The sequence below is a fragment of the Telopea speciosissima genome, chromosome 3, assembly GCF_018873765.1.
Source record: "Telopea speciosissima isolate NSW1024214 ecotype Mountain lineage chromosome 3, Tspe_v1, whole genome shotgun sequence".
Lineage (NCBI taxonomy): Eukaryota > Viridiplantae > Streptophyta > Magnoliopsida > Proteales > Proteaceae > Telopea > Telopea speciosissima.
This window is the reverse complement of record NC_057918.1, coordinates 1,400,879-1,424,359: the sequence shown is the minus strand read 5'-3', so window position 1 is coordinate 1,424,359 and position 23,481 is coordinate 1,400,879. Positions and strand designations below refer to the sequence as shown.

The window sequence follows — 23,481 nt, the reverse complement described above, 5'->3', positions numbered from 1 at the left end:
CAGATTTTCACAGTTTTTCACCTAACCCTATCAAACTGGATGGCTCTAATTACCTTCTATGGTCCAGATCAGCCTCCTTTGCCATCGCTGGCCGTGGTCTCACAAACCATATTGATGGCATTAGTGTGAAGCCCAGTGATAAAGGCCCTGCTCAGACTAAGTGGCTTGCCAATAATGGTGTTCTCATGTCATACCTCATAGGCTCTATGACTTCAGAACTACAGCATAATTTTCCTCTTCTGAATACTGCCGACCAGATTTGGGCTGCTTGCAAGGAAACCTAGGCAGCTTGGTACTGATGCCCAAGTTTATGAACTTCGAAAAAAGGTACTTCACACTACTCAGGGAGACCTTTTTGTTTCGAAATACTATGCTACTCTCCGCAGCCTGTGGCAACAGTTGGACCACTTCTCTGATTTTCACCCTACTACAGTTGATGACATTGCTTCCTATAAAAAGCATGTGGACAAGATTAGGGTCTATGACTTCTTGGCTGGCTTAAATGTGGAATATGATCAGATTCGTGTTCAAGTGTTGGGCCATCAACCTTTTCCCACAATTGAACAATCTTATGCCCTGGTGTCCTCTGAGGAAAACCCTAGGGCTGCCATGTTGCACCCTCCTACTACATATAGATCAGCTCTCAAGGTTGCTGCCCCAGCCTCTTATGCACCTAGTGGCACTGCTTCTCTTGGTGATTCTACTACAGGGAATGTTGTTTGTGAGCACTGTCACAAACCCTATCACACCAAAGAGAGGTGCTGGAAACTTCATGGGAAACCGGCAGATTTTGAAGCTAAGCGGGCTGCCAAGACAAAGATAAAGACAAAGCCCAAGGCACATCGATCGCTGATCAGCATCGCAGCCCTCCCATCAAACTGGTCTATCCCAGGATGATATATAGGCACTCCTATGTATGCTTAGGTCTTCTGCTGCCACTGCCTCTACTACATCTGCTACTGCCAATTCTTCGGCTCCTTCAGGTTCACACTTTGCCCGGTCAGGTATTCCTTTTGGAGGTCATTGTGCTTCTGTGGCTTCCCATCCTTGGATCATAGATTCTAGAGCCACAGATCATATGACTGGTTCCTCTAGTCTGTTTCACAGATATTCTCCCACTTCTGGGAAAGATAAGGTCAAAGTGGCTGATGGTTCCCTTTCCTCCATATCTGGAAAAGGAATCATACAATGCACTTCTTCTCTTCCCTTGACTTCTGTTTTGCACATACCTAATTTTACCACTAACCTCATTTCCATTAGTAGTATTACTCGTGATCTTAACTGTAAAGTCACCTTTTTTTTTTTTCTCATTGTGTATTTCAGGATCTGGACTCTGGGAAGACGATTGGATTGGGTAAAGTGCATGGTGGCCTGTATCTGCTTGATGACAGTCGCTTCTCTTCACCACCACTACCATCTCCGCTGCATCAGAACTCCTTGGTCTCTTCTGAACTCTACCAGTGGCACTCTCGGTTAGGTCACCCCCCTTTAGGCATTTTAGCTCATTCATTTCCTAGTTTGGTCACCCTAAGTACTAAGGATGACTTTTTTTGTGAGGCCTGTGTTCTGGCCAAACAGACACGTTCAAATTATCCTATTTCAAATAAAAGAAATTCTACTTGTTTTAATTTGGTATACTCTAATGTTTGGAGCCCTAATCGTAAACCATCTATTTCTGGTCATCGTTGGTTTGTGTCTTTCATTGATTGCCATTCTAGGAATACTTGGGTTTATCTTTTGCACACTAAAAATCAGGTTTTCTCCTGTTTTCAACATTTTCATAAAATGATACAAACTCAGTTCCAGGCTACTCTCCAAATATTGAGAAGTGATAATGGGCCGGTATACCGAGTCCCAATTTGAAGTATTTGGTGACCATGGCATTATTCACCGACTAGCAGTGTTGATACCCCTGCCCGAATGGCGTGGCAGAAAGAAAAAATCGTCACCTACTGGAAATGGCCAGGGCTTTGATGTTTGCGAGGAATGTTCCCTCTCAATATTGGGGGGATGCAGTCCTCACTGCTGCCTATCTTATCAATAGGTTACCTTCTCGGGTTCTTAGTTCCCGTACTCCCTCTGATATTTTATTGGGCCATTCCTCCTTTATTGTGCCTCCCAAAGTCTTTGGGTGTGTGTGCTATGCTGGGAATACCAGATCCCCTGGCAAACTTGAGCCTAGGGGGCTCCATTGTATTTTCTTGGGTTATTCTCCGACCCAGAAAAGTTATAAGTGTTACCATCCCCCTTCCCGCTGTACCTTGATTAGTATGGATGTGGTTTTTCATGAGACGCTTTCTTATTATTCTTCACCACCTCTTCAGGAGGAGAGTACAAGTGAAGATGTGCCTTTTGAGATTCCTCCACTGGAGGTTCCTCTAGTTGCTGCCAAGCCATCTTTACCACCACACACGACTGCTGCCCAGCTTCCTTTGACTGCTGCCCAATCACCTTTGGACATTGCCCCACCTTCTCTAGTTGTTCCTCCCTCACCTACTGGGAACCCTTCACAGGGGGAGACCATAGAAAATAGTGAAGTTAATGTTCCTATTCAGGGGGAGCTGACTCCAGTGCAGAGAACTATTGGTGAATTTCAGAAGAGATTTGACAACAACATACTCACCTACACAAGGGGCAGAACCAACAGAGGGCAGATGCAATCCACTTTAGCACCAATACCCATTCAATTGCCGGCTCCAGATCCAGATCCTCCATCTCTTGGTAATCCCTCCTCCTCCGACCTACCTATTGCTCATCGCAAAGGTACTAAGACTTGTACTTTACATCCTATATCTCGTGTTGTCTCTTATATTTCTCTTTCTCCTTCTTTTCGTGCCTTTGTATCTTCTCTCTCTTCTGTTTCGATTCCTAAAAATTGGCAGGAAGCATCTACAGATGGAAAGTGGAAGGCAACAATGTTAGAAGAAATGGGAGCACTGAATAAAAATAATACATGGGAACTTGTGAATCTTCCTCCAGGGAAAAAACCAGTTGGATGTAAATGGGTCTTTGTGGTTAAACAGAAGGCTGATGGTTCTGTGGATCGATATAAGGCACGTCTGGTTGCAAAGGGGTTCACTCAGACTTATGGAGTTGATTATCAGGAGACCTTTGCACCCGTGGCAAAGCTCAACACCATCAGGGTGCTATTATCCTGTGCTGCAAATCTTGGGTGGGATCTTCAGCAGTTAGATGTCAAAAATGCCTTCCTCCATGGAGAGCTTGAGGAGGAGGTATACATGGACATTCCACCAGGATTCTCTAATGACAGGACTAAGGGCAGGGTTTGTAAATTGAAGCGTGCCCTTTATGGTTTGAAGCAGTCACCTAGGGCTTGGTTTGGTAGATTTCATAAGGCTATGATCTCAGCAGGTTACAAGCAAAGCAATGCTGATCACACTTTGTTTATCAGACGACTTGGTAACAAGGTTACTCTTCTCATAGTCTATGTGGATGATATTGTGGTCATTGGTAATGATGATGCTGCAATCAGGGATTTGAAAATTCTTCTTGGCCGTGAGTTTGAGGTCAAAGATCTTGGTTCCCTAAAATATTTTTTAGGGATAGAAGTTGCTCGATCTTCAAAGGGCATCTTTCTTTCCCAAAGGAAACATGTCCTTGATCTATTGACTGAGACAGGGCTGCTTGGCTGTCATCCTTCAGATACTCCTATGGAAGCTACTACAAAACTTAGGGAGAGAGAGGGTGAACCTGTTGACTAGGGTGCTTATCAGCGGTTAGTGGGCAAACTAATCTACCTTTCTCACACACGTCCTGACATTGCAATTGCTGTAAGTTTGGTGAGTCAGTTCATGCATGATCCCTATTCCTCTCATCTAGATGCGGTCCGTTGTATTTTGAGGTATTTGAAGTCGGCTCTAAGAAAGGGAATTCTTCTATCTTCCAATGGTTACTTGAAGATTGAAGCCTATACTGATGCCGATTGGGCTGGTTCTCCTGATAGGAAATCTATCTTTGGCTACTGTTCCTTTGTGGGTAGGAACCTTGTCACATGGCGTAGCAAAAAGCAGAATGTTGTGGCTAGGTCTAGTGCTGAATCCGAGTTCCGTGCGATGGCACAAGGCATTTGTGAACTTCTGTGGCTTAGAGGATTATTGCAGGATATCGGTGTTGCTGTCCATCTTCCTATGAAAGCAGCCATTAGCATTGCTCATAACCCTGTCCAGCATGATCGTACTAAACACGTGGAGGTTGACCGACATTTCATCAAGGAAAAGCTTGAAGCTAGCCTCATTTGTGTTCCCTTTGTGAAGTCTACTGATCAACTAGCTGATGTGTTCACTAAGGCAATGAGTAGCAAGCTGTTTCATCTTATATTAGTCAAGTTGGGCATGCATGATATATATGCTCCAACTTGAGGGGGAGTGTTGAAATAGGTTACTTATCCCCTACCCGATTGGGGTAAGCAGTCCTAATTCTATTAGGACTGCCCCCTAACCGATTGGGGAAGTACCCCTAGTTAGATTAGGATGTATCCCCTTTATTCCCTTTTATTTGTCTCTTTTATTGTTCTCCTTTTTTATTGTTTATCTCCCTCAACCGAATCCTAGTTTGGTATTCCTAGTTGTACTAGGAATCCCTAATATGATTAGGACTGAGGTTGATTCCTATTTGTACTTGGATCCTTATCATTCTACTTAATATAAATAAAAAGCCTGTGTGATCTAAGAATCAACAGAGTCTTACCTTAATTCAATTATCTCTACACTTTGTTTACCCAACATGAGGTTTTATTGACCATGCATGGTTATGAATGTATCATTAGTCTAGAGGAGACTAATGATGAAGTTACTGAATGCCATGCAACAAGCATGGTAAGTTTAGAAGATTCGAGTTCGAGTTCAGACTCTAATCAGATGACTCCGATCAATCTCAAGATGATCAGAACCCAACTATGAGTATTCGAAAGAGATAAGTATCAAAAGATGATCATCTTGACAAAGATCCAGAATTTTGTCCTTATACTCGGAATGAGTTGGATGAAATAAAAATCCACGAAGAAGGCAATACATCTACGGCTGTACTCAACACCTTTGATATCCTATGCGTGGGGGGCACTTAGGTAGTTAGTTTCGTCTCTATTTTTTGATGGCTTGTGCAATGAGTTATTGTGTTATTTAGTTTAACTAAGTAATTGCTTGGGGAACAAGTTATAAGTTCCCTTAGCTGTAATTTTTTATTTTTCGATAAGTTTTACCTATATATTGTAATGGACCTCTGGCCCTCCCCCACGATTTAATGAAGATGAATGATGTTTTGCTTTGCGCAATACGATGCAACGAGAAACAGTGAGGTGAAAGACCTCGGGGTGAGATGCCCAAGGCTGAGATAGCCATATCCCTTCTTCCCCTTTCTTCCCTTCTACCATTGATTCCCTCTCCCTTTTCTGATTTTAATTTTGAATACTGCTGCGACCAACCGAGCTCCATTAAAGCTACTGTTTTCATTTTCTTAAGTTACCTATTGAAACATCAAGCAGCTGCTGGTCATAGTTGCTTATTAGAGAAGATTTCAAACATCGGCGTTCTTGGTTACCTCACTGAAATTTAAAATCTCACTCAAGCCTAACCACACCTAGCTCATTAAACTCCCTAAAACCTGCCTAGTTTTATCATATAAACTACATTCTCCAAACCCTAGAATTTGACCTAAAATCCTAATTCTGCCCAATCGACCAACTGTTTTAGGAAGGTCCTGGTTATTGACTCCTAGTAGATTTATCATCTATCTAGGACTACATTACCTATATTTACAAACTTGATTCGGGGTCTACCACAATAATACACATTACATAGTTCAAATGACCCAGTTGTATTTGGTCCAAGGATATTATCACTGTTGCCATCACTTTTGAACTGCATCTTCAAAACATCATGAATGTCCAGGTTTGTGGCAAGGTCTCATGGTTACTTGTAAATACCAAGCTCTACTTGATGGGTCTTTAGCTCAAATTGATAGAGCACTTGGGACATGAGCATGTTCCAAGGTGATGGTGGTTCGAATCCACCAAGGCCCTTTTTATTCAACTGTTCATAGAATATTCAGTTATGACTAATCCACACAAGAACCCAATTTTAATGGCATCTTTGAAATTTGACATATTTTTATAATTACCTTGGTTATGTTAATGAGATATTATAATTTTATGCTAAGGTTGGTAAGAGAAAAGGATTGTACAAGTATTTTTTGGTATAATTTAGAAGGTAATGACATTATTGTAATTAATATCAAATTTGGAAGAACAGGTTTTACCAAACGACATTTTTGTTCTATTATAGTTCCGAAAACGTTCTTGAGACCGTTACCAAACGGCCATATTCATACACAAAACGTTATTCCAGACCAGAAACACCAAAGAACATTTCTGGTCAAGAACGAGTGTTCTTTACGAAGACCGTTACCAAACGTAGCCTAAAAGTGAAGTTTTTTCCTGTTTTCATCACTTCCATAAAATGGTTCAGACACAGTTCAATGACACTCTCAAAGTTTTGAGTGACAATGACAAAGAATATTTGGAAGGTTAGTTCCAAAAATACCTGGCTGCCCATGGGATTATACACCACACCAGTTGTGTTGATACCCCGACCCAAAATAGAGTGGCTGAAAGGAAAAATCACCATCTCCTGGAGGTGGCTAGAGCACTAATGTTTGCTCTCCATGTTCCCTCCTACTATTGGGGGGATGCTGTCCTCACTGTAGCCTACCTAATTAATAGGATGCCTACTTGAGTCCTTGACTCTCGTTCCCCAGCTGAGCTCTTACATGGCTCCTCCTACTTTATAATGTCCCCTAAGGTTTTTGGCTGTGTTTGTTATGCTCGGGATACTAGATCCCCGATAAGCTTCAGCCCCGTAGGCTTCGTTGCATTTTTTTGGGCTACTCTGCCACCCAGAAGGGGTATAGGTGTTATTATCCTCCTACACAACATACTATGGTGAGTATGAATGTTGTTTTTCATGAACATTTTTCCTAGTATTCGTCCACACCTCTTCAGGGGGAGAGTTTTAGTGAAGATGTGTTGACCATAGAGGCTCCCCTTCAGTATGTTCATGATGAGTCTGCTCCTGTTCCTCCCTCTACCTCAGGTGCAGGGGATCCTATATAGGGGGGGGGGGGAGACTATAGATAATAGTAATGATGAAATTCCAATTCAGGGTGAGCTCACTCTAGTTCATAAAACCATTAATGAATTTGAGAGGAGGATTGATGATTCTACTATTAAGGTCTATACAAAAAGCCATACTAAAAATAAGCAGCTTCAATCCACTACAACACCAGTGCTAATCCAGTTGCCAACCCTGGATCCAGAGCCTACCTCTCCATCTGGTAAGACTCCTCCTGAATTACCTATTGCTCTTCGCAAAGGTATTAGGACTTGTACTCAACATCCTATATCTTATGTTGTCTCATATAACTCTCTTTCTCCATCTTTTTGTGCATTTGTTTCTTCTCTTTCTTTTGTTCGTATTCTTCAGAATTGGTAGGAAGCTTTGGCATATGGAAAGTGGAAGACAACAATGATGGAAGAAATGAAGAAGGAGACCAGGGAAAAGATAAGTTGGATGTAGTGGGTGTTTATGATAAAACAGAAGGTGGATGGCACTGTGAATAGATATAAGGCACAACTTGTGGCAAAAGGGTTTACTCAGACATATGAAACTAATTATCAGGAGACCTTTGCACCAGTTGCAAAACTGAACACTATCAAAGTTTTATTGTCTTGTGCCGTGAATCTGGGATGGGATCTGCAACAGCTGGATGTGAAGAATGCATTTCTCAATGGAGAACTTGATGAGGAGGCATATAAGGATATTCCACCAAGGTTCTCCTATGATAAAACCCAAGGCAAAGTTTGCAAATTGAAGCGTGCACTTTATGGGCTGAAACAGTCACCTCGAGAATGGTTTGGCAAGTTTCACAAGGCTATAATTTTTGTAGGCTATAGATAGAGCAATGCTGATCACATTCTGTTTATAAAAAGGGTTGGTGAAAAAATCACTGTTCTCATAGTGTATGTTGATGATATTGTGGTAACAGGAAATGATGGTGATGAAATCAGTAGTCTGAAGAATTTTCTTGGACAGGAGTTCAAAATTAAGAATCTGGGAAAATTAAGGTACTTCCTTGGAATTGAAGTTGCTAGGTTAGCCATTTTCTCTCCCAAAGGAAGTATATCCTGAATTTATTGTCAGAAACTGGTTTTTTAGGGTGTCATCCTTCAGATACTCCTACGGATGCTAATGTCCGTCTTAAAGAAGAGGGTGAACTTGTTGATAAAGGTCGATACCAAAGGTTGGTAGGGAAGTTAATTTCTCTCACATACACGTCCGGACATTGCTATAGCAGTGAGCATTGTGAGTCAGGTCATGCATGAACCCTACTCTTCTCATATGGAGGTTGTTCTTTTTATTCTTCACTACTTGAAGCTAGCTTCAGGAAAAGGCATTCTCTTGTCTCCTTATGATCACCTACGAATAGAGGCCTATACCGATGGTGATTGGGCTGGTTCTCCTGACCGAAAGTCCATCTCTGGGTACTGTACTTTTATAGGTGGGAACTTGTCACTTGGCGTAGCAAGAAGCAAAATGTCATAGCTTGTTCTAGTGCTGAAGCGGAATTTCGTGCTATAGCCCAAGGTATCTGTGAGTTGTTATGGCTCAAGGGTTTACTATAAGACCTTGGTGTTCCTGTTCGTCTCCCTATGATGATGTATTGTGACAACAAGGCTACAATTAGCATTGCACATAATTCAGTACAACTTGATCGTACCAAGCATGTTGAGGTTGACAGGCATTTTATCAAGGAGAAGTTGGAAGGAGGACTGATTTGTGTTCCTTTTGTGAAGTATGCTGATCAGCTAGCCGATATTTTCACTAAGGGACTGTTTGGAAAATTGTTTCATCCTGCTTTAGTCAAGTTGGGCATGTTTGACATCTATGCTCCAACTTAAGGGGGAGTATTGAATTATGTATAACAGAATACCGTGGGGGTATTCTAGAATTTTTGGGTTTATTTTATGTACTGTTGTCTCTCTTAGTAGAGTCGGCTAGAGTAGGGGCAATTCTGTCCTATGTAATTTCATTCAGTGATTATAAATAAAGAGCTTGACTGGTCACTTAGATCATTCAAGCATTACAGTCCTAATTATTCTGTTAACAATATATATATATATATATATATATATATACTCCAGCTTGAGAGAGGGGGGGGGGGGGAGTGTTAAAGTGTACCATGAGGGGCAAAAAAGTATTGTTGTGTACCGTGGGATAATGGCATATTGTTGAGTTGTTATTTCCTTCTCTAGTTATTTCACTATATTGTCATTAGACTTAAGATTCTTCATAGGAATCCTACTAGGAATTGATGACTTTATGTTAAATAAGTATGAGGTTAGACCACAATAAGGGTATTCTATTCCCATCATGTTCTAGCTTTCTCTCCCTCTTCTCAATCTCCATCATATTCTGCTCTCTTCCCCTCTCTTTGTTCTCTTCTTCTTCTTCATAGATTTTGGTTTATTTGATTTAGTCATTTTACTAGAGTCATATATGTAGATAATTATTCTCAACCTGCATGCATTTACTTGCACAAGTTTAACTGCATACGATGTTGTGCTGTTAACATTAAAAGAACATGTTTTTTCCATTCTAAGAAAGGTGAAGAAATATGCATAAAGAGTTAGCTATGGTCCATGGAATTGTCAAAGATCTTGTGTTCCTTAAAACTTTTTATCATGTGTACCAAGAATAAAACTAAAAGCCAAGAAGTAACCCTATTTTTTTTAATAAAAACCAAGAAGTAACTATTTGCAATCAAAAAGAACAGGAAGAAAAGACTGCAATTGTGATCACGATTGAGGGCAAGGATCAATAAACTACCTTGCAAGGAGAAGTTTCGCAAATACAGGTCTGCCTCTGAGAATACAATGATGGAGTGGTGTCTGGCCTCTTGAATCAGGAGCATTGATGTTTGCACCATATTGCAGGAGAAGTTCTAGCATGCCTATATCTGCAGTCTGACACGCAAGGTGAAGCAAGGAGCAACCATCAAAACATTCCTCTAAGTTCCAGTCCTCGCCGCTATTTACTGACTTCGAGGATTTTGCAGAGGGGTCACCTAAAGAATCCCCCCCTCCTAAGAAACTAGAATTGCGGCCAAGGCTTGGCTGTTCCTGCAACAGCATTACTTTAGCTAGAGTTAAAGATGTACCAAAAAATGCCTGCCCATGCACAGCATTCACATCTGCTTCAGAGCAGACAATATGCCGGTAGACTGCTTTCTTATCATTGGTGCGGACACTATCCCACATTTGTTGGGCAACTGAAAGAAGATTTTGTTCATTCTTGGGCCTGCGAACAAAAAGCTTCTCTGCATACTGCAAGCACAAGAAGAAATTTCACTTCAAGGTCCCTGAATGACCATCCAAGCACTATTACTAGAGAAACACCCCCCCCCCCCCATAAAAAAAGGAACAATAAAACAGAAATACTGAGCTTTTAAAGGCCAAAACTGAGAACACAACGAACAACATATTGCCATAATACACACATATAATGACTGGGTAGTCAGACAGTGGTTGTACTGCTCAGAATGTTGACTGGAAAGGATCAATGATCCAATGCACTTTCCATACAACTGTCATTGCCTCATCATAGGACTAGGTAGTCAGATCGTTTGAACAATGGACTGCAGGGCCAACTGGTATGAACCACAATCTGCTGTTAGAAACATTGTATATTGCACAATGAAAAACTGTCTTAACACAAATTGTCCAACTCCAAGATGTTCACAGGTAAAAAAGAAACACTACCAATCAGAGTTTCATACGAAGGGATTGTTGTCGAGTAACACACAAGCGTGCACTTTCTATAGCAAACCAAGCCAAAATTATATTTCTCTTTAACAAAAAATATAGCTTTAACTAACAGAATTGCTCAGGCAACCGTAGACATTAATAGCACTGACACATCAAGGAAAAAAAAAATGCATGGACACAGGTTTACACAAAAAAAAATTATAATCAGTAAAATTACGAGATTCCTGACAAAAACTAGGATCTCAAATGGAGATGACAAAAAAGAGCAGAAATCAGTTTAGAAAACATACCTTTGCCTGAATGAACTTTTCTTTTACTGAAATAGGATCAGCATGACTAGGTTTGCTCATAAATCGTAGTTGGTCTCTCCCAGACAAAGGGAAACTGCACCATTTACCATCTTTCAATTAAATGCTCCATTTAGAGAGAATACGTGTTGATCAGCATGGTTCAAGTATATGGAATCGGGCATGGGATCGACCTCCACCGATTCCAATGATCGGAATTAAATTAACCCTAGAAATTTGAAGCGGCAGAAGAAGCAAAGACTTCCCAAAGTCTGTAATTTTTTTTTTGGGGGAACTTGGGGATCTTGTCACAACTTACAAGAGGTAAGTTTCATTGATTTTCTGCTATTTTATTGACTAACAGAAGGACAATGGCCAAAAAAGAAGATAAAACATAAAACAGGGTGATTCAAAAGAGGGTTCACAGAATCGGACGATTCACCCAATCCAATTCCAATTACTTGAACCATGGCCATCAGAAATTACTAAACAACAGAATGAAATTTCACAAAATATGAAGTAACACATTATTTACCCTGTATAGCCTTCAGCAGCATGAAAAACCATATTTGATTGCAGCATTTCCTCCCATACCGAATTTGCATATGCATTACCCAGTGACTGAAACAGAGTTATAACAGAAGGCTCCCAGACTTTCACATCAAGCGTAAGTGACCTGACCTGCAATAAAGGTAAACTATCAGAACTGCAACTGACCATTCAAAAGAAGGAATAAAGCATGCAGATGAACAGTAAGGGCCTCATTGATCCCAGATAATAATTGCAACTCAAATGCATTAGAACCTGTACAAGGAGGCCCAATCAACTTGTATTGATGGGGGTAATGCTTTTGCATTCACGGAGCTTTTGTTCAGATAATGGTCAAGTGTTCCAAAAAAAATTTATCGGGGGACCAAAGGTTCCAAGTTGGCAGGCCTTAAAAAGCCCCTTGTAATTCTGAACCCTTTGGGAACCATTTATTTTTTACTGAGATAATAGATAGCCAAAAGCAGACATTTAGAGCCATTTTCAATGTGGGTTATGCAATATCTTCAATACTGGTGCCCTCTTGAGCGAGAAGAGCCATTTTTCCTAATTGGGCTTCAAGTTGGGTAGACCCTAGGACACAAAGGGTTTACCTAGTTTTGAAGCCTCAGGTAATAACTCAAACCCAACCTCAGTAGGATAGCAAGAAGCAACAAGGCAGACCAAGCAACGCATAAAACCTAGCAGAATACCATGTGCCAAACTAAATATGCAATAGAAACACAACACTACATAGTCCATGTGTAATGATTCAACATAGAATTTGTGCGAGTACAAATTTTACCTTTGTGTTGGATCTAAAGGCCTAAAATAAAAATGAAATTATCAAGACTAGATGAATCACCTTTGAGACATGCACCCCAAGGTTTCGATGGACACCAGAACATTCAATACAGACGAGAACACCGAGGTTCAAGGATGCCCAATCTGGTTCTGGAGAACCACAATCAGCACATTTATTGTTCCCAGACACTCTTCTCAGCACATCAATTGGCTTCTCATTTTTTACACTGTACCGTTGCTGCTGAGAACTTCTAGATGTTCGTTCATGATGTGCACTGATGAGGTTCTTCTCAGATGCGTATTCTTCTGTTGCTGGGTGATCCAAATCAGAGAAGCTTTCAAAAGAACTACTATCACTAGCGACTCGCTGAAGACCACTGCCCATAGGACAAGCAAGGAGATGCTGAAATAAAATTGGCCAATAAAGAAAATGATGAGACAAAAATCCACAAATTTAGAGTAGCGAAAATGATAAGAAAGAAATTACTTGCTCAGGTGATTGGGAACTCAGCAGTGAAGCAATAACTCCTGTTATCTTTTCAATCCAATCCATCTGATCTAGTGCACTCTCTGCCTGTATCAGTAAGCAAATATCAAGTATAATAGGGGCTTAGCTTGAATTAGGTCTGGCAATTTTCAACATGACGTGCTAACCCAACACAAACATGCACGAGTTATAGGATATTAGTTGAGGGGCATGGGAGAAATTTGACAAGAGATGAAACCACACAATTAGACAGATTGTGTTAGGGTTGAGGGTGTGCGACACACCCAACTTGTTTGACACTATGTATTTTTATCTGTGAAAGACTAAAAATTTTGTTATATACATTGGTGGTTTGATTTAAGTATCTTTATGCATTAGGCTTGGAGTTCAAATCTTCTTGTCATCATTTGAAAAGAAATTTGACTCTAATTTAGCAAATACATTTCATGGCATGAATCTAATACAACCCAACACAGCACTTGAGTCTAAAACTACTGTGACCTTGGCATAAAATACATTAGCAGGGTGACATGAACAAGACCCATTTAATATGGGTAGTGTTAAGGTGGGAAATATTTTAATACAACTAAGAAATGAGTTAGGTTTGGGTTGAGTCAATTTCAACAGGATTCAGTTTTGACTTGACCCCACACCACCCATTTCCACCCTACTTAATTAGTAACACCCCAAATTCACAATCCAGTGATTACTTTGCCACATTATGTTTTGGTGATTTCTGACAGGTACAAGGTATCAGATATAATCAATTAAGAAAACTTCAACTTAATCCTTCATACCGGCCCCGATGACTGTACCTGTAAAGTGTAGTTCTTTGATGGAGAAATGATCCTAAAGCAAAACCTCAAATCAGACTGATCTGCATCAACCTTTATGGTAGACGTCAGCAGGTTCACAGTGTGGTGAGCAACAGACTTCTCATCATGAACTCCACCATGGTAATGAGAAGAAAGCCAACGGCTCAGCAGCCCCGAACCAATTTCAGATGAATTATGAGTCCTCTGACTAGAAAGTTGAACACCAGTTCCCTAATAAAATATACTCAATCATACAAAAAGATATGCAGAACAGGAAATGGAAAACGCACACACTATACATCTCATGGTTGGCTTACAGATGGTCTGCTCCATTGCTTGCGATAGTAGTACAGCATCCCTCGGCTATCAAGAACAAAAAATCTTCTTTTCCAGTCACCTCTCAGGTTAGAGGACCGTTTTGAAAGATAACCTTGACGAATGGTTTGAACCTGAAATATCCCATATTTTCTTAGATGTAGGGTAAACCCAAAGTAATGCAAAAGAAAAAACAGCAATAACCTGATAAGGAAACCAAACATTTCTGAACAGCAGTGAACTTGTAAGGAAACCCCCTTGACTGTTTACAAGTTTATCTCTAGATACCTTTCCCTTCGCGGCAGATTGCATCACTGCCTCTATCATTTTATGGGAACTTCTACCAATGGCTTGTATACCATCTCCATTTGGAGAAACATGTGAACCATTTGAAGACCATCGAATTTCACGGTCAATTTGCCTTTTATAATCCTGCATTCTTTCAGTGAGAGCTGCCTGTTCATAGTTGGACCTTTCTCTTGACTGTTGTGCATAAGTCGAGACCTTCAAAACAAAGATCCTGGGAAGTTCAATAATTCCCTAGTTTCACAACTCACAAACAGGAAACGAAAATATGCAAACATAAAATTACTGTAGTGCAGGAATTGACAGGAATATGCAACAATTTATCCAACATGTCCCAAATTCTTCAGTGTCTCGAGGCCCAGATTGGACAAAGGATTGGAACAGCCATAATGGCAACCGCACTCATACTTTCTTGTCAGGGATGAGCTAAGTGTTTAACAACCATCTCGTTTTATAGCAAACAGTTAATGTCCACAATAGTATATTCTAACACTTAATATTCAGAGAAGTTGGGGATTTAATAAAAAAAACCTCTCGAACTCCAATACACAGGGACATGTTTGTGTTAGACCTGCCAACATGGAGAAAGAGCTTAAGGAGCCATGTTTCCCAAATCATGCATTATATGTGAAAAATAAGCAGAAACAGCAAAGCAAGTTTTCATAATTTCAAGATAGCAACAGTCTTCTGGAGTTTCTACATTCAACCATTTGGCATGAAGGCAGTTCCCTCAAGTCTGTAAATGATCCGACAGCTTTCTATGTAGGGAAATAAACTTCACAGAAGTCTTACCCTTACGGAGCTAATGGGAGGGACTGTAACAAACACATTTTTCTCTGCAACTAACTACACCCCATTCAAAGGATGGTGCAGTTTTTGTATAATCGATTTCTCCCTGGGCTACGACTTCAAATGGTATTATTGGATGCGGCTCAGCTACAACAGACCTGATGATCCATTCTTTGTGGATAGTGAACATTTTGTACATGTCCTTTCCATGAAGCCTAAAAATACATAATCGTGGACATATTATCCTCATTTCTACATTTTTTTTTACACTTTCTACTTTTAATGTAAGTTTTCCTGTTTCTTGTCGCACAAAATATGCAAACTGCATGTGCACAGTAGCACACTGACACAGAGTAAAGACAAAGACACTTAAAAGAAAGTGATGACACTAAATCCTAAATTCCAAGAAATGAGAACAGAAGGCTCGGGATTTTATTTTCATTAAGGTATTTTACTAATAGCACAAAAATCCAACGTAACGATACATCTCACCCACCAAAGTTGATGACAGCATGTTAATCAAAGAATCATATTAGGGGGGGGGGGGGGGGAAGGGAGACTACAAAATATCAGTTTCCAAGGACAATACACATCAAGCCGGATTGCAGGCAATAAATCCCTCCCATTTAATTGTACATAATTAAATTGAATAACTAAATGGAAAACAGTGAAAGTTCCTCAGAATTCCATAACCATTTGGCCATCTGCACTATATTTCTCTCCTCCATCATCCACAGTCCCTACCTCCTTCTAAACCAAGGTCCAATAAATGATGCAGTCCTTTTCCACCCTCTAGTTCCATAGTACTAAATATTGTACTTTCTACTATTTCAATAACTTCCGTGGAGCTTCAGTGATTGATAAGTAGTAAACTTGAAGACTATTGGAAGTGGAAGTGGAAAAACTTAGTCCATTATCTACAAAATTAATCTTCCCCTGCACTTGCCCTCCCTGCAACACCCTCCCCCCCCCCCCCCAAAAAAAAAAAAAATAAATAAATAAAAAAGATCCTAGAATATTGAAGACCTCTTGGGTTGGTCATTTCAGGTAAAAGAAAATGTCAAATTGGTATCAATTCAATTTCACAATGAAAAGTGTTTGCAACGGCTAGAAGTTTTTTTCATCAATAATAATACTTCAAGTGTTTTTTTTTCCACCCCTTAGGTTCTGCTCTGCTATTTATTTAATTTCCAAAACAATAAAGAAGACTGTACAAAGAAAGGTAAACCACAATTACTTAAAGACACTAAAAAATTTACCAAAGAAAAATAATATACCTGGTTGATATAAGGCTCCATCTGGTGCAGTAGCTCATAACCCTGCATTGAGGTCCAGGACAAAAGGTTCACAAGCAAAATACAAGCAACAAAGCACTTTGAAAAACAGAAGAAAAGATATGAAATCATGTGATTCACATCCACCTGTTTGAAGTAACGAAGATGAGCCTCCATTGTCCCACTAACTGCCTCCAAAAATTCAAATCTCTTCTTTGCTTCAACATTAGAAAGAGCCGTAACCTGGAGACATGCCAAATAATGTGAAGCTAGCCTTCTCCATCATGGCTGTATCTAAACCAGATATTCCTCAAAAAAGATTGCTATTAGCCAGATGAATGGGTGCAGAAAGTTCACTTACCAGACTGAAGCGAGCTTGCTCAAATGTAGTCCTTGCAGTGTGAAGCTCCTGAAACATCTCTAAATAAAATTAGAAATAAAAGAATGAAGAATATTCCCAATAGCCTACGAGATGCTTTATGCACCAAATAATTGAGCCTTTCACTTGTGTCGTGTACCTCTTCCAAGACACTAGCAACATCCATCTTTGTGCCTTTCTTCAATGACAGATACTTTTCTCGAGCCTGTAGCATTAGATTAATCAAAATCCACTCATAATGATTGATAACGAAACAGCTTGAAATTCCAATATAATCACATTCATACAATAGTACAATCAGCTCAGTCATGAATTGTTTATGTTCTTTCCTAGCAAAGTCATATTTAGGGAAAATTAACTGACTATATGAAATAATATATTGACTAAAAATCATTTACACACTATTTGAAAAGTAATGGAATTGCACAGAAAAAGTTGAATATTACCCAAATTACACAAACAGTGACATGTATACACCTAGAGCAGTTGGATACACTCTTTCAGACGATATTACCCTTCACAATCGAAGGAAAAAGGACTGATGGTTTAGGAAAGGGGATTTACTGTATAATAAAACGACTGATAAGGAGTTCAAACACAGACATGCAGTGGTTCTGTCCCATACATTGGACATTATATCATCGAATGAAGAAGAGAAGCTCCATTACCACCTTCGCTATCGCCCAGGCCCTTCTCTTATATAGCTGGTTATGGTAGGATGAAGTTTTAACTGTCTTTTCCGGTTTTGAAAAGAATGAAACCCAGACAGGCTGAGGTGACAGGTAAAAAGAGTTAACTGTTGTGGAAAAAGGAATAATCATTTGCAGTTGATGGACAAGCCAGAAGGTCAAGACCTTGTAAAAGAACTAAAGCTTAACCACTCAACAGTCAACACTGTGGATATCTGTACTAGTTGAGCTGGATCTGTTTCAAGCGACTAAAGAGCTACAACCAATTAACTATCCCACCCCCAAACTGTGCATGAAAAACAGGGGTTCTGCTCACATCACCTCCCCCAGCCCAATACTTCCCCTTTCAATTTCATATGAAAAAAACAGGGGCTATGCCCCAATCACCTCTATCCCCTTCCCCTTGGGCTCTCCTCCCATCAACTCTCTCCCCAAATTCTTCCTTCTATTTATATAAAAAAAAAGGAGCAACACCCCAATCACCTCTATCCCCTCCTCCCCGCTTCTAGTGAGATAAAAAAAACCAGGGGCTCAGCTCCAATCCCCACTTCTGCTGATCACTTCTTTTTCCAGCAAAAGTGAAGGGCAATATTGTCCAAATGAAGTGTCACCATACGTGAGTCTGTCACTATTTTTAGTAGATTGGTAACACCCAATTTCATTTTGTGCATGTTTGGGTATGCTTCTGAGCATAAGCCAGCATCTGGGGTTTAAAACGTGTAGCAAATCGGAATGTAAAGTTTGAAATCTTTATCACATAACACCGAGAAGCCGCCCAAAGTGGGTTTATAGGCTTCTTGTGTTTCAGGCATTAACGATTCCAAACATTCTAAATTTGAGAAGCTGGCTTCTGGAAGCCCAGAAACAGAAGCCTGATAAGCTTACCAAATATGCCCCTTATGCGATTTCATTATATTCAAACCAACTAGGACTCAACATAATAAAATCACACCAACTGAATTTCTTGTTTCAGGAAAGAGAATATGATGGATTAATGGTATTCTAGAAAATTAGGAAGCATCACTTTATGATGTGCAGCCTGGTAGTTCTACATTTTTAATAACACCCATTCAAGCCTCTAACCAAACTCGAACCCATCATCGCTCTTTGTCCTTAAGTGTGGAAGCTATCACACTGACAGCACCACAGGTAAAATATTAACAGAAAAAAACACTATCAAATATTTTTACTTTCGGGTTTTATCAGGATGGCACTAGAACACTATTAGTTTGGTTAATGTGACATAAAGCTGCAGTTTATGGATGGAGAATAACATCAAACTCTGAATAATCATTTGAGAAATTGAAGACAGTCCACACCTGGTCATAAAGGAGGGTAGCCTTGTCAAAACGTTTCCGTGCTTCCTGCACCAATATAAGATTCCTTATAGCACAATTTAGAAGTTGCTCACATAAATAAGTAATGGCTAAAGACTGGCTAGGATCCTACGAAATAATAACCTGCAAGAATACAGGATTTTCTCAGTATTAAACATACGTCATCTTCCATAAAAGCATAAATATCGAACTATGTTACACAGATTCAGGTAAGGGTAGTAGCAACGTGGACGTGTCTGGGAGATTGGGGGTTAGCTGAAATGTTTCTGAAATTTGATTAAAAATAGGGTACTTGGCTACTGCTAATAAATGGTATTGCATGTGTACGTGTATGTATCCGATATACATATATTCATTAATCATTTATAAGCATGTGTGCAAACTATTAATTTAGAATCTTATTACACTAGGCTGATGTATTTAATAAAAGGAAAGGGAGTGAACATAAATAACACAAACTATGATAAATATAAGGCTTTCTTACTCTAGAGTTCTGTGCGGTTGGACATTTAAGTGAAGGGAAGGGAAATGAAATTTGTTAAGATATCGGGTCCACAGGGCCCACTTGTGTAAGCCACGATAGAGGGAGTCCCTCTATCGTGGACTGGTTAGTTTCTATTATTGTTCTTATTGTTTTTAGTAGGTAGCTTGCTTCTATTTTTCTAGGAGATTTCTCCTTCCTATTTCTTTCCTATTCAGTTTAGGAAAGTTCTTATTGTAATCTTCCAACTTCTATTATTATAAATAAGATCTGAGAGAGAAGAGAATGCATCGGCTGTGAGCTCTCTCAACAGCTTCTCTTGTTCTCTTCTCTCCTTCTTCGTCTCCTTTTCTCTCCTTGCTGCTGGTTTTTATATTCTGATGTTGTAACCATAGTTATCAAGGCGTCGCCATGGCAACGCCAAGGCGTCCTGGCGGGTTTCAAGGGTCAAGGCAATCAGTCGCCTTGCTGGTAAGGCGTTATTTATTATTTTATTGTTTTTATTTTCATTTTATTCTATTTCTTATATTTTTATTGGTTTTGTGTATATGATTTTCATACACTGTGATACACCGAATCATTTAAAAACAAAACAAAATAAAAATATGTAGAATTTAGTTTCGTTTCTTCGATTTTCATTTGGCTTATACATTAGTTTTGTACATTGTGTTACATAGAATCACCTAAAGCAAACAAAATCGAAAGATCCAAAATGAAACCCTCGATTTCCTGCTCCAGAGACTCCTGCTCCTGTTCGACGACTCCATTGCCTTCGATGATGATGAATCACGACCACGAACTCTGCTCCGGTGAGGGACTGCGACCTCGAATCTTCTCCCGGTAAGTTTCTTTTCTTCTTCTTCTTCTTTAAAGGAGAAAATAAAACCCTCGACCTCCTGCTCCAGCGATGCCAGCTCTTGCCCAGCGACTCCAGTGCCATTTCCTTCAATGATGATGAATCGTGACCTCGAACCCTACTCCGGTGACAGACGGTGATGAAGAAATATTCTTCTTCTTCTTTTTCCCCTTTCTCTGCGACACTTCTCTGAAGAAGAAAGGAATCAGGTAACAGAATCGAATGAATAATCAGAGGAACTGGATTGTCTTCTTCTTCCCCTTTCCCTGCGACACTTTTCTGAAGTATTCTTTGTTCCTCTTTCGATTGTCAACTGTTTGTTGCAAAATTGATTGCGTTGGTTCCCCTTTCCCTGCTACATTTCTCTGAAGACAATCATGATCTCTAGCTTTTTCAGAAACAAAGGCATATGCCCTTTTAAAATTTCTGAAACCTTCAATGTTCTTGCTCTGTTGCGTTTTTTCCCCCTCCTTTTTCTTCTCATCTTCCTTCTTCTTCTATGTTGGTGGCAGTAGTGGTGGCTGCTGGTGGTGTGGCCGGTGGCTGTAATTCTGTGGTATGTGATTTTGTTAATCAAATCAAATTGTGCAACTGTTAGTATAAGTCATGTAATCTTAACATTTTCTGATTATATAATTATGTAATCTGAGAATATTTGATTCTGTGTTTCACTTGTAATGTTGTGATTATATGATTATGTAATTCCTTGATTGTTGATTTCATTTTACTGTTTTATGGATGGATTGTTGACTTCATTGTAATGAGTCTAATGACAGATTCTAATGATTCTTTAATATCTATTTAGCATATAAGTAGAATTATATAATTTTTAATATGCTATTTGTGCTAAATAAAATGGTTATATACAAAAAGAACACTAGAACGCCTTGTTCGCCGTGGCGACGCCTTGCGGCTGCCAAATCGCCAAGGCGCTTAGCGCTTAGGAAGGCCCTCAAACGCCTTGGTCGCCTTGATAACTATGGTTGTAACATGGTATTAGAGCATACAAACCAGTAGCTGCTTTCTCCTTCGGTTCTTGTTTATTGGTGATTCTCACAAAGTCTTGTCTCTTCTAGCGGCAGCAGCTTATGCTGCATATCTTCTGCCCTAGTTTTTAATGATATGAAGTAAACTAGGCTGCATACCATAGTTGTCACGGCGTCACGGCGATCCAAGTCGGTGGAGGGGTGTCACGTCGATATATCGAGCATGTCGACCATGTTTTATTTTTTATTTTCTCTATTTTTAATGTGTTAATAGATGTATACTCAAGCCATGTTTTATTTTTTCTCTATTGTTTCTCAAGTTTTAAGAAGAAAATTCAGAAATCGAAGAAGAAATCGAAGAGGGAAAGAAGAAATCGAAAGAAATCGAAGAGGGAAAGAAGACAGGAAGAAGAAATCGAAGAGGGAAAGAAGACAGGAAGAAGAAATCGAAGAAGAAATCGAAAGAAATTGAAGAGGGAAAGAAGAAATCGAAGAGGGAAGAAGAAATCGAAGACAGGAAGAAGAAATCGAAGAGGGAAAGAGAGTTAGGAAGAAGAAATCAAAGAGGGTCGCCATGGCGTAGGTCGCCATGCAGCCCTCTCCAGCGCCAGGACGCCATGGCGTCGCCATGGTGACGCCATGACAACTATGCTGCATACTACTACTACTACTACTACTACCTATTCTCATCGACCCATGAAGAAATATTGAAGAAAGAGATCGATTTTCTGCTACTATGGTGCTTGCGGCTTCTCTGTTATTGGGTTTTTCTTCAACAACAAGTTATCAGTTTTATTCCATTGTCCACCACATGATGTGGATGAATTTTTCAGAGACCATTGGCTTCTATTCGTGCTAGACTCGATCCAGAGTTGGAAGACTTCTACTGGTTGGATTTTCTTCTATATTTTTTTCTCTCTACACCTGGCGGATGCTCTGTTTTCTGGTTTTTTGGGGTACCTTCCATCTGCCATTAAGACTGATCAGGCCTGCTGATCAGAGTAAGTTTTTGGGGATGTGTTCTACTCCATCTACAGCAATCTTGCACCAATCGTTAAAGGTATTCTGCCCTGAATAATTTTTTTGGTGTTTTCTACTGCTGATTGCTAAATTTCAACACTACTGCTCTGCACAACTTCTGGTGATTACCTACTGCTGCTGATTCTCCTTGGTCTTTTCTACTTTGTGTTACTTCGTCTGTGGTTGCTACTAATTTCTGTGATGGCTGATTCAAAGCCTACTGTGGATAATGTCCATATTCAGATTACCAGTATTAAACTGAATGGTGTTTCTAATTATATGTTGTGGTCACAAGCTGTACTTGTTTATATCCATGCCAAGGGGAAGATGAAATATCTTACGGATGATCCCCCCAATGTTGATCCTAAAGATCCCACTACTTTTACAACACATGATGATTGGATGCATGAAAATCCATACTCAAGATCTGGCTATGGAATAGTATTGAACCCTCCATTGCTGCCAATGTTATGTTTCACAAAACTGCCAAGGGCGTATGGAATGAATTAAAGGAAAGTTTCTCCCAGGAGAAAAATATCTCTCGTACTTATGAGTTATATGAAAGGCTGTTCAGCTTCTCCCAAGGGGATAGTTCTCTAAATGCAATTTCAGCAGCTACAAGGGGATTATTGAGGAACTTCAAGTCCATCAACCACTCACTACTAACTTGAAGTAGCTAAAACTCCAACGGCCAGAATTTCATGTTGCTAAATTTCTTGCTAGACTTCATCCTGATTTTCAGTCGGTTAAAAGTCATCTTCTAGCTGATGAGAAAGTCCCATCATTGAATGAGACCTTTTCTCGCCTTCTAGCTGCGAAGATTTGGAAAACAGCCAAGGACACTTACTCTAAGATCGGCAATGCGGCTACTTGGTATGAGCTTCGCCAAAAAAAATCTTCAGACCAAGCAATTGAAGTTAACTCTTTCCCAGTACTATTCCAAGTTGTGTACCATGTGGCAACAACTGGATTTTTGTGGGACTTTTACTGCTTCCTGTGATGTGGATACTACTGCTTTTCATAAATGGGAAGAGCACTTGCGTGTTTTTTATTTTCTTGCTGGTCTCAACATTGAGTTTGATCATATCCAAGCATCAGTGCTCAATCGAGATCCTCTTCCCTCTCTTGAACAAGCATATTCCCTTGTTGCTGTTAAAAAGACGATCGCCAGACAACAATGATTCAGCCTGTTACCCAAGAACGATCTGCTCTTCTCTCTAGCTCTCAACCTGCTGCACGAGGGAATTCTGTCCATGGTACTGGGACTGATCGTGTGAGCAATGATCATCCTCCG

The 23,481-nt window shown here is 39.9% G+C and overlaps 1 protein-coding gene across 1 annotated transcript in view; it reads right to left on the bottom strand.

Annotated features, from left to right (window-relative positions):
- The window catches only part of LOC122654031 (ADP-ribosylation factor GTPase-activating protein AGD3-like), a 54,519-nt gene that overhangs the window by 4,777 nt on the left and 26,261 nt on the right, over window positions 1-23,481 (bottom strand). The window contains exons 6-18 of the mRNA XM_043848003.1: window positions 18,827-18,871; window positions 16,958-17,023; window positions 16,801-16,848; window positions 16,587-16,682; window positions 16,443-16,484; window positions 14,359-14,574; window positions 14,073-14,204; window positions 13,756-13,986; window positions 12,941-13,027; window positions 12,515-12,856; window positions 11,660-11,805; window positions 11,128-11,221; window positions 9,900-10,396 (exon numbers count right to left, since the gene is read on the bottom strand). Coding sequence (XP_043703938.1) covers window positions 9,900-10,396; window positions 11,128-11,221; window positions 11,660-11,805; window positions 12,515-12,856; window positions 12,941-13,027; window positions 13,756-13,986; window positions 14,073-14,204; window positions 14,359-14,574; window positions 16,443-16,484; window positions 16,587-16,682; window positions 16,801-16,848; window positions 16,958-17,023; window positions 18,827-18,871 — 2,042 coding nt within the window. The remainder of the gene's footprint in view (window positions 1-9,899; window positions 10,397-11,127; window positions 11,222-11,659; window positions 11,806-12,514; window positions 12,857-12,940; window positions 13,028-13,755; window positions 13,987-14,072; window positions 14,205-14,358; window positions 14,575-16,442; window positions 16,485-16,586; window positions 16,683-16,800; window positions 16,849-16,957; window positions 17,024-18,826; window positions 18,872-23,481) is intronic.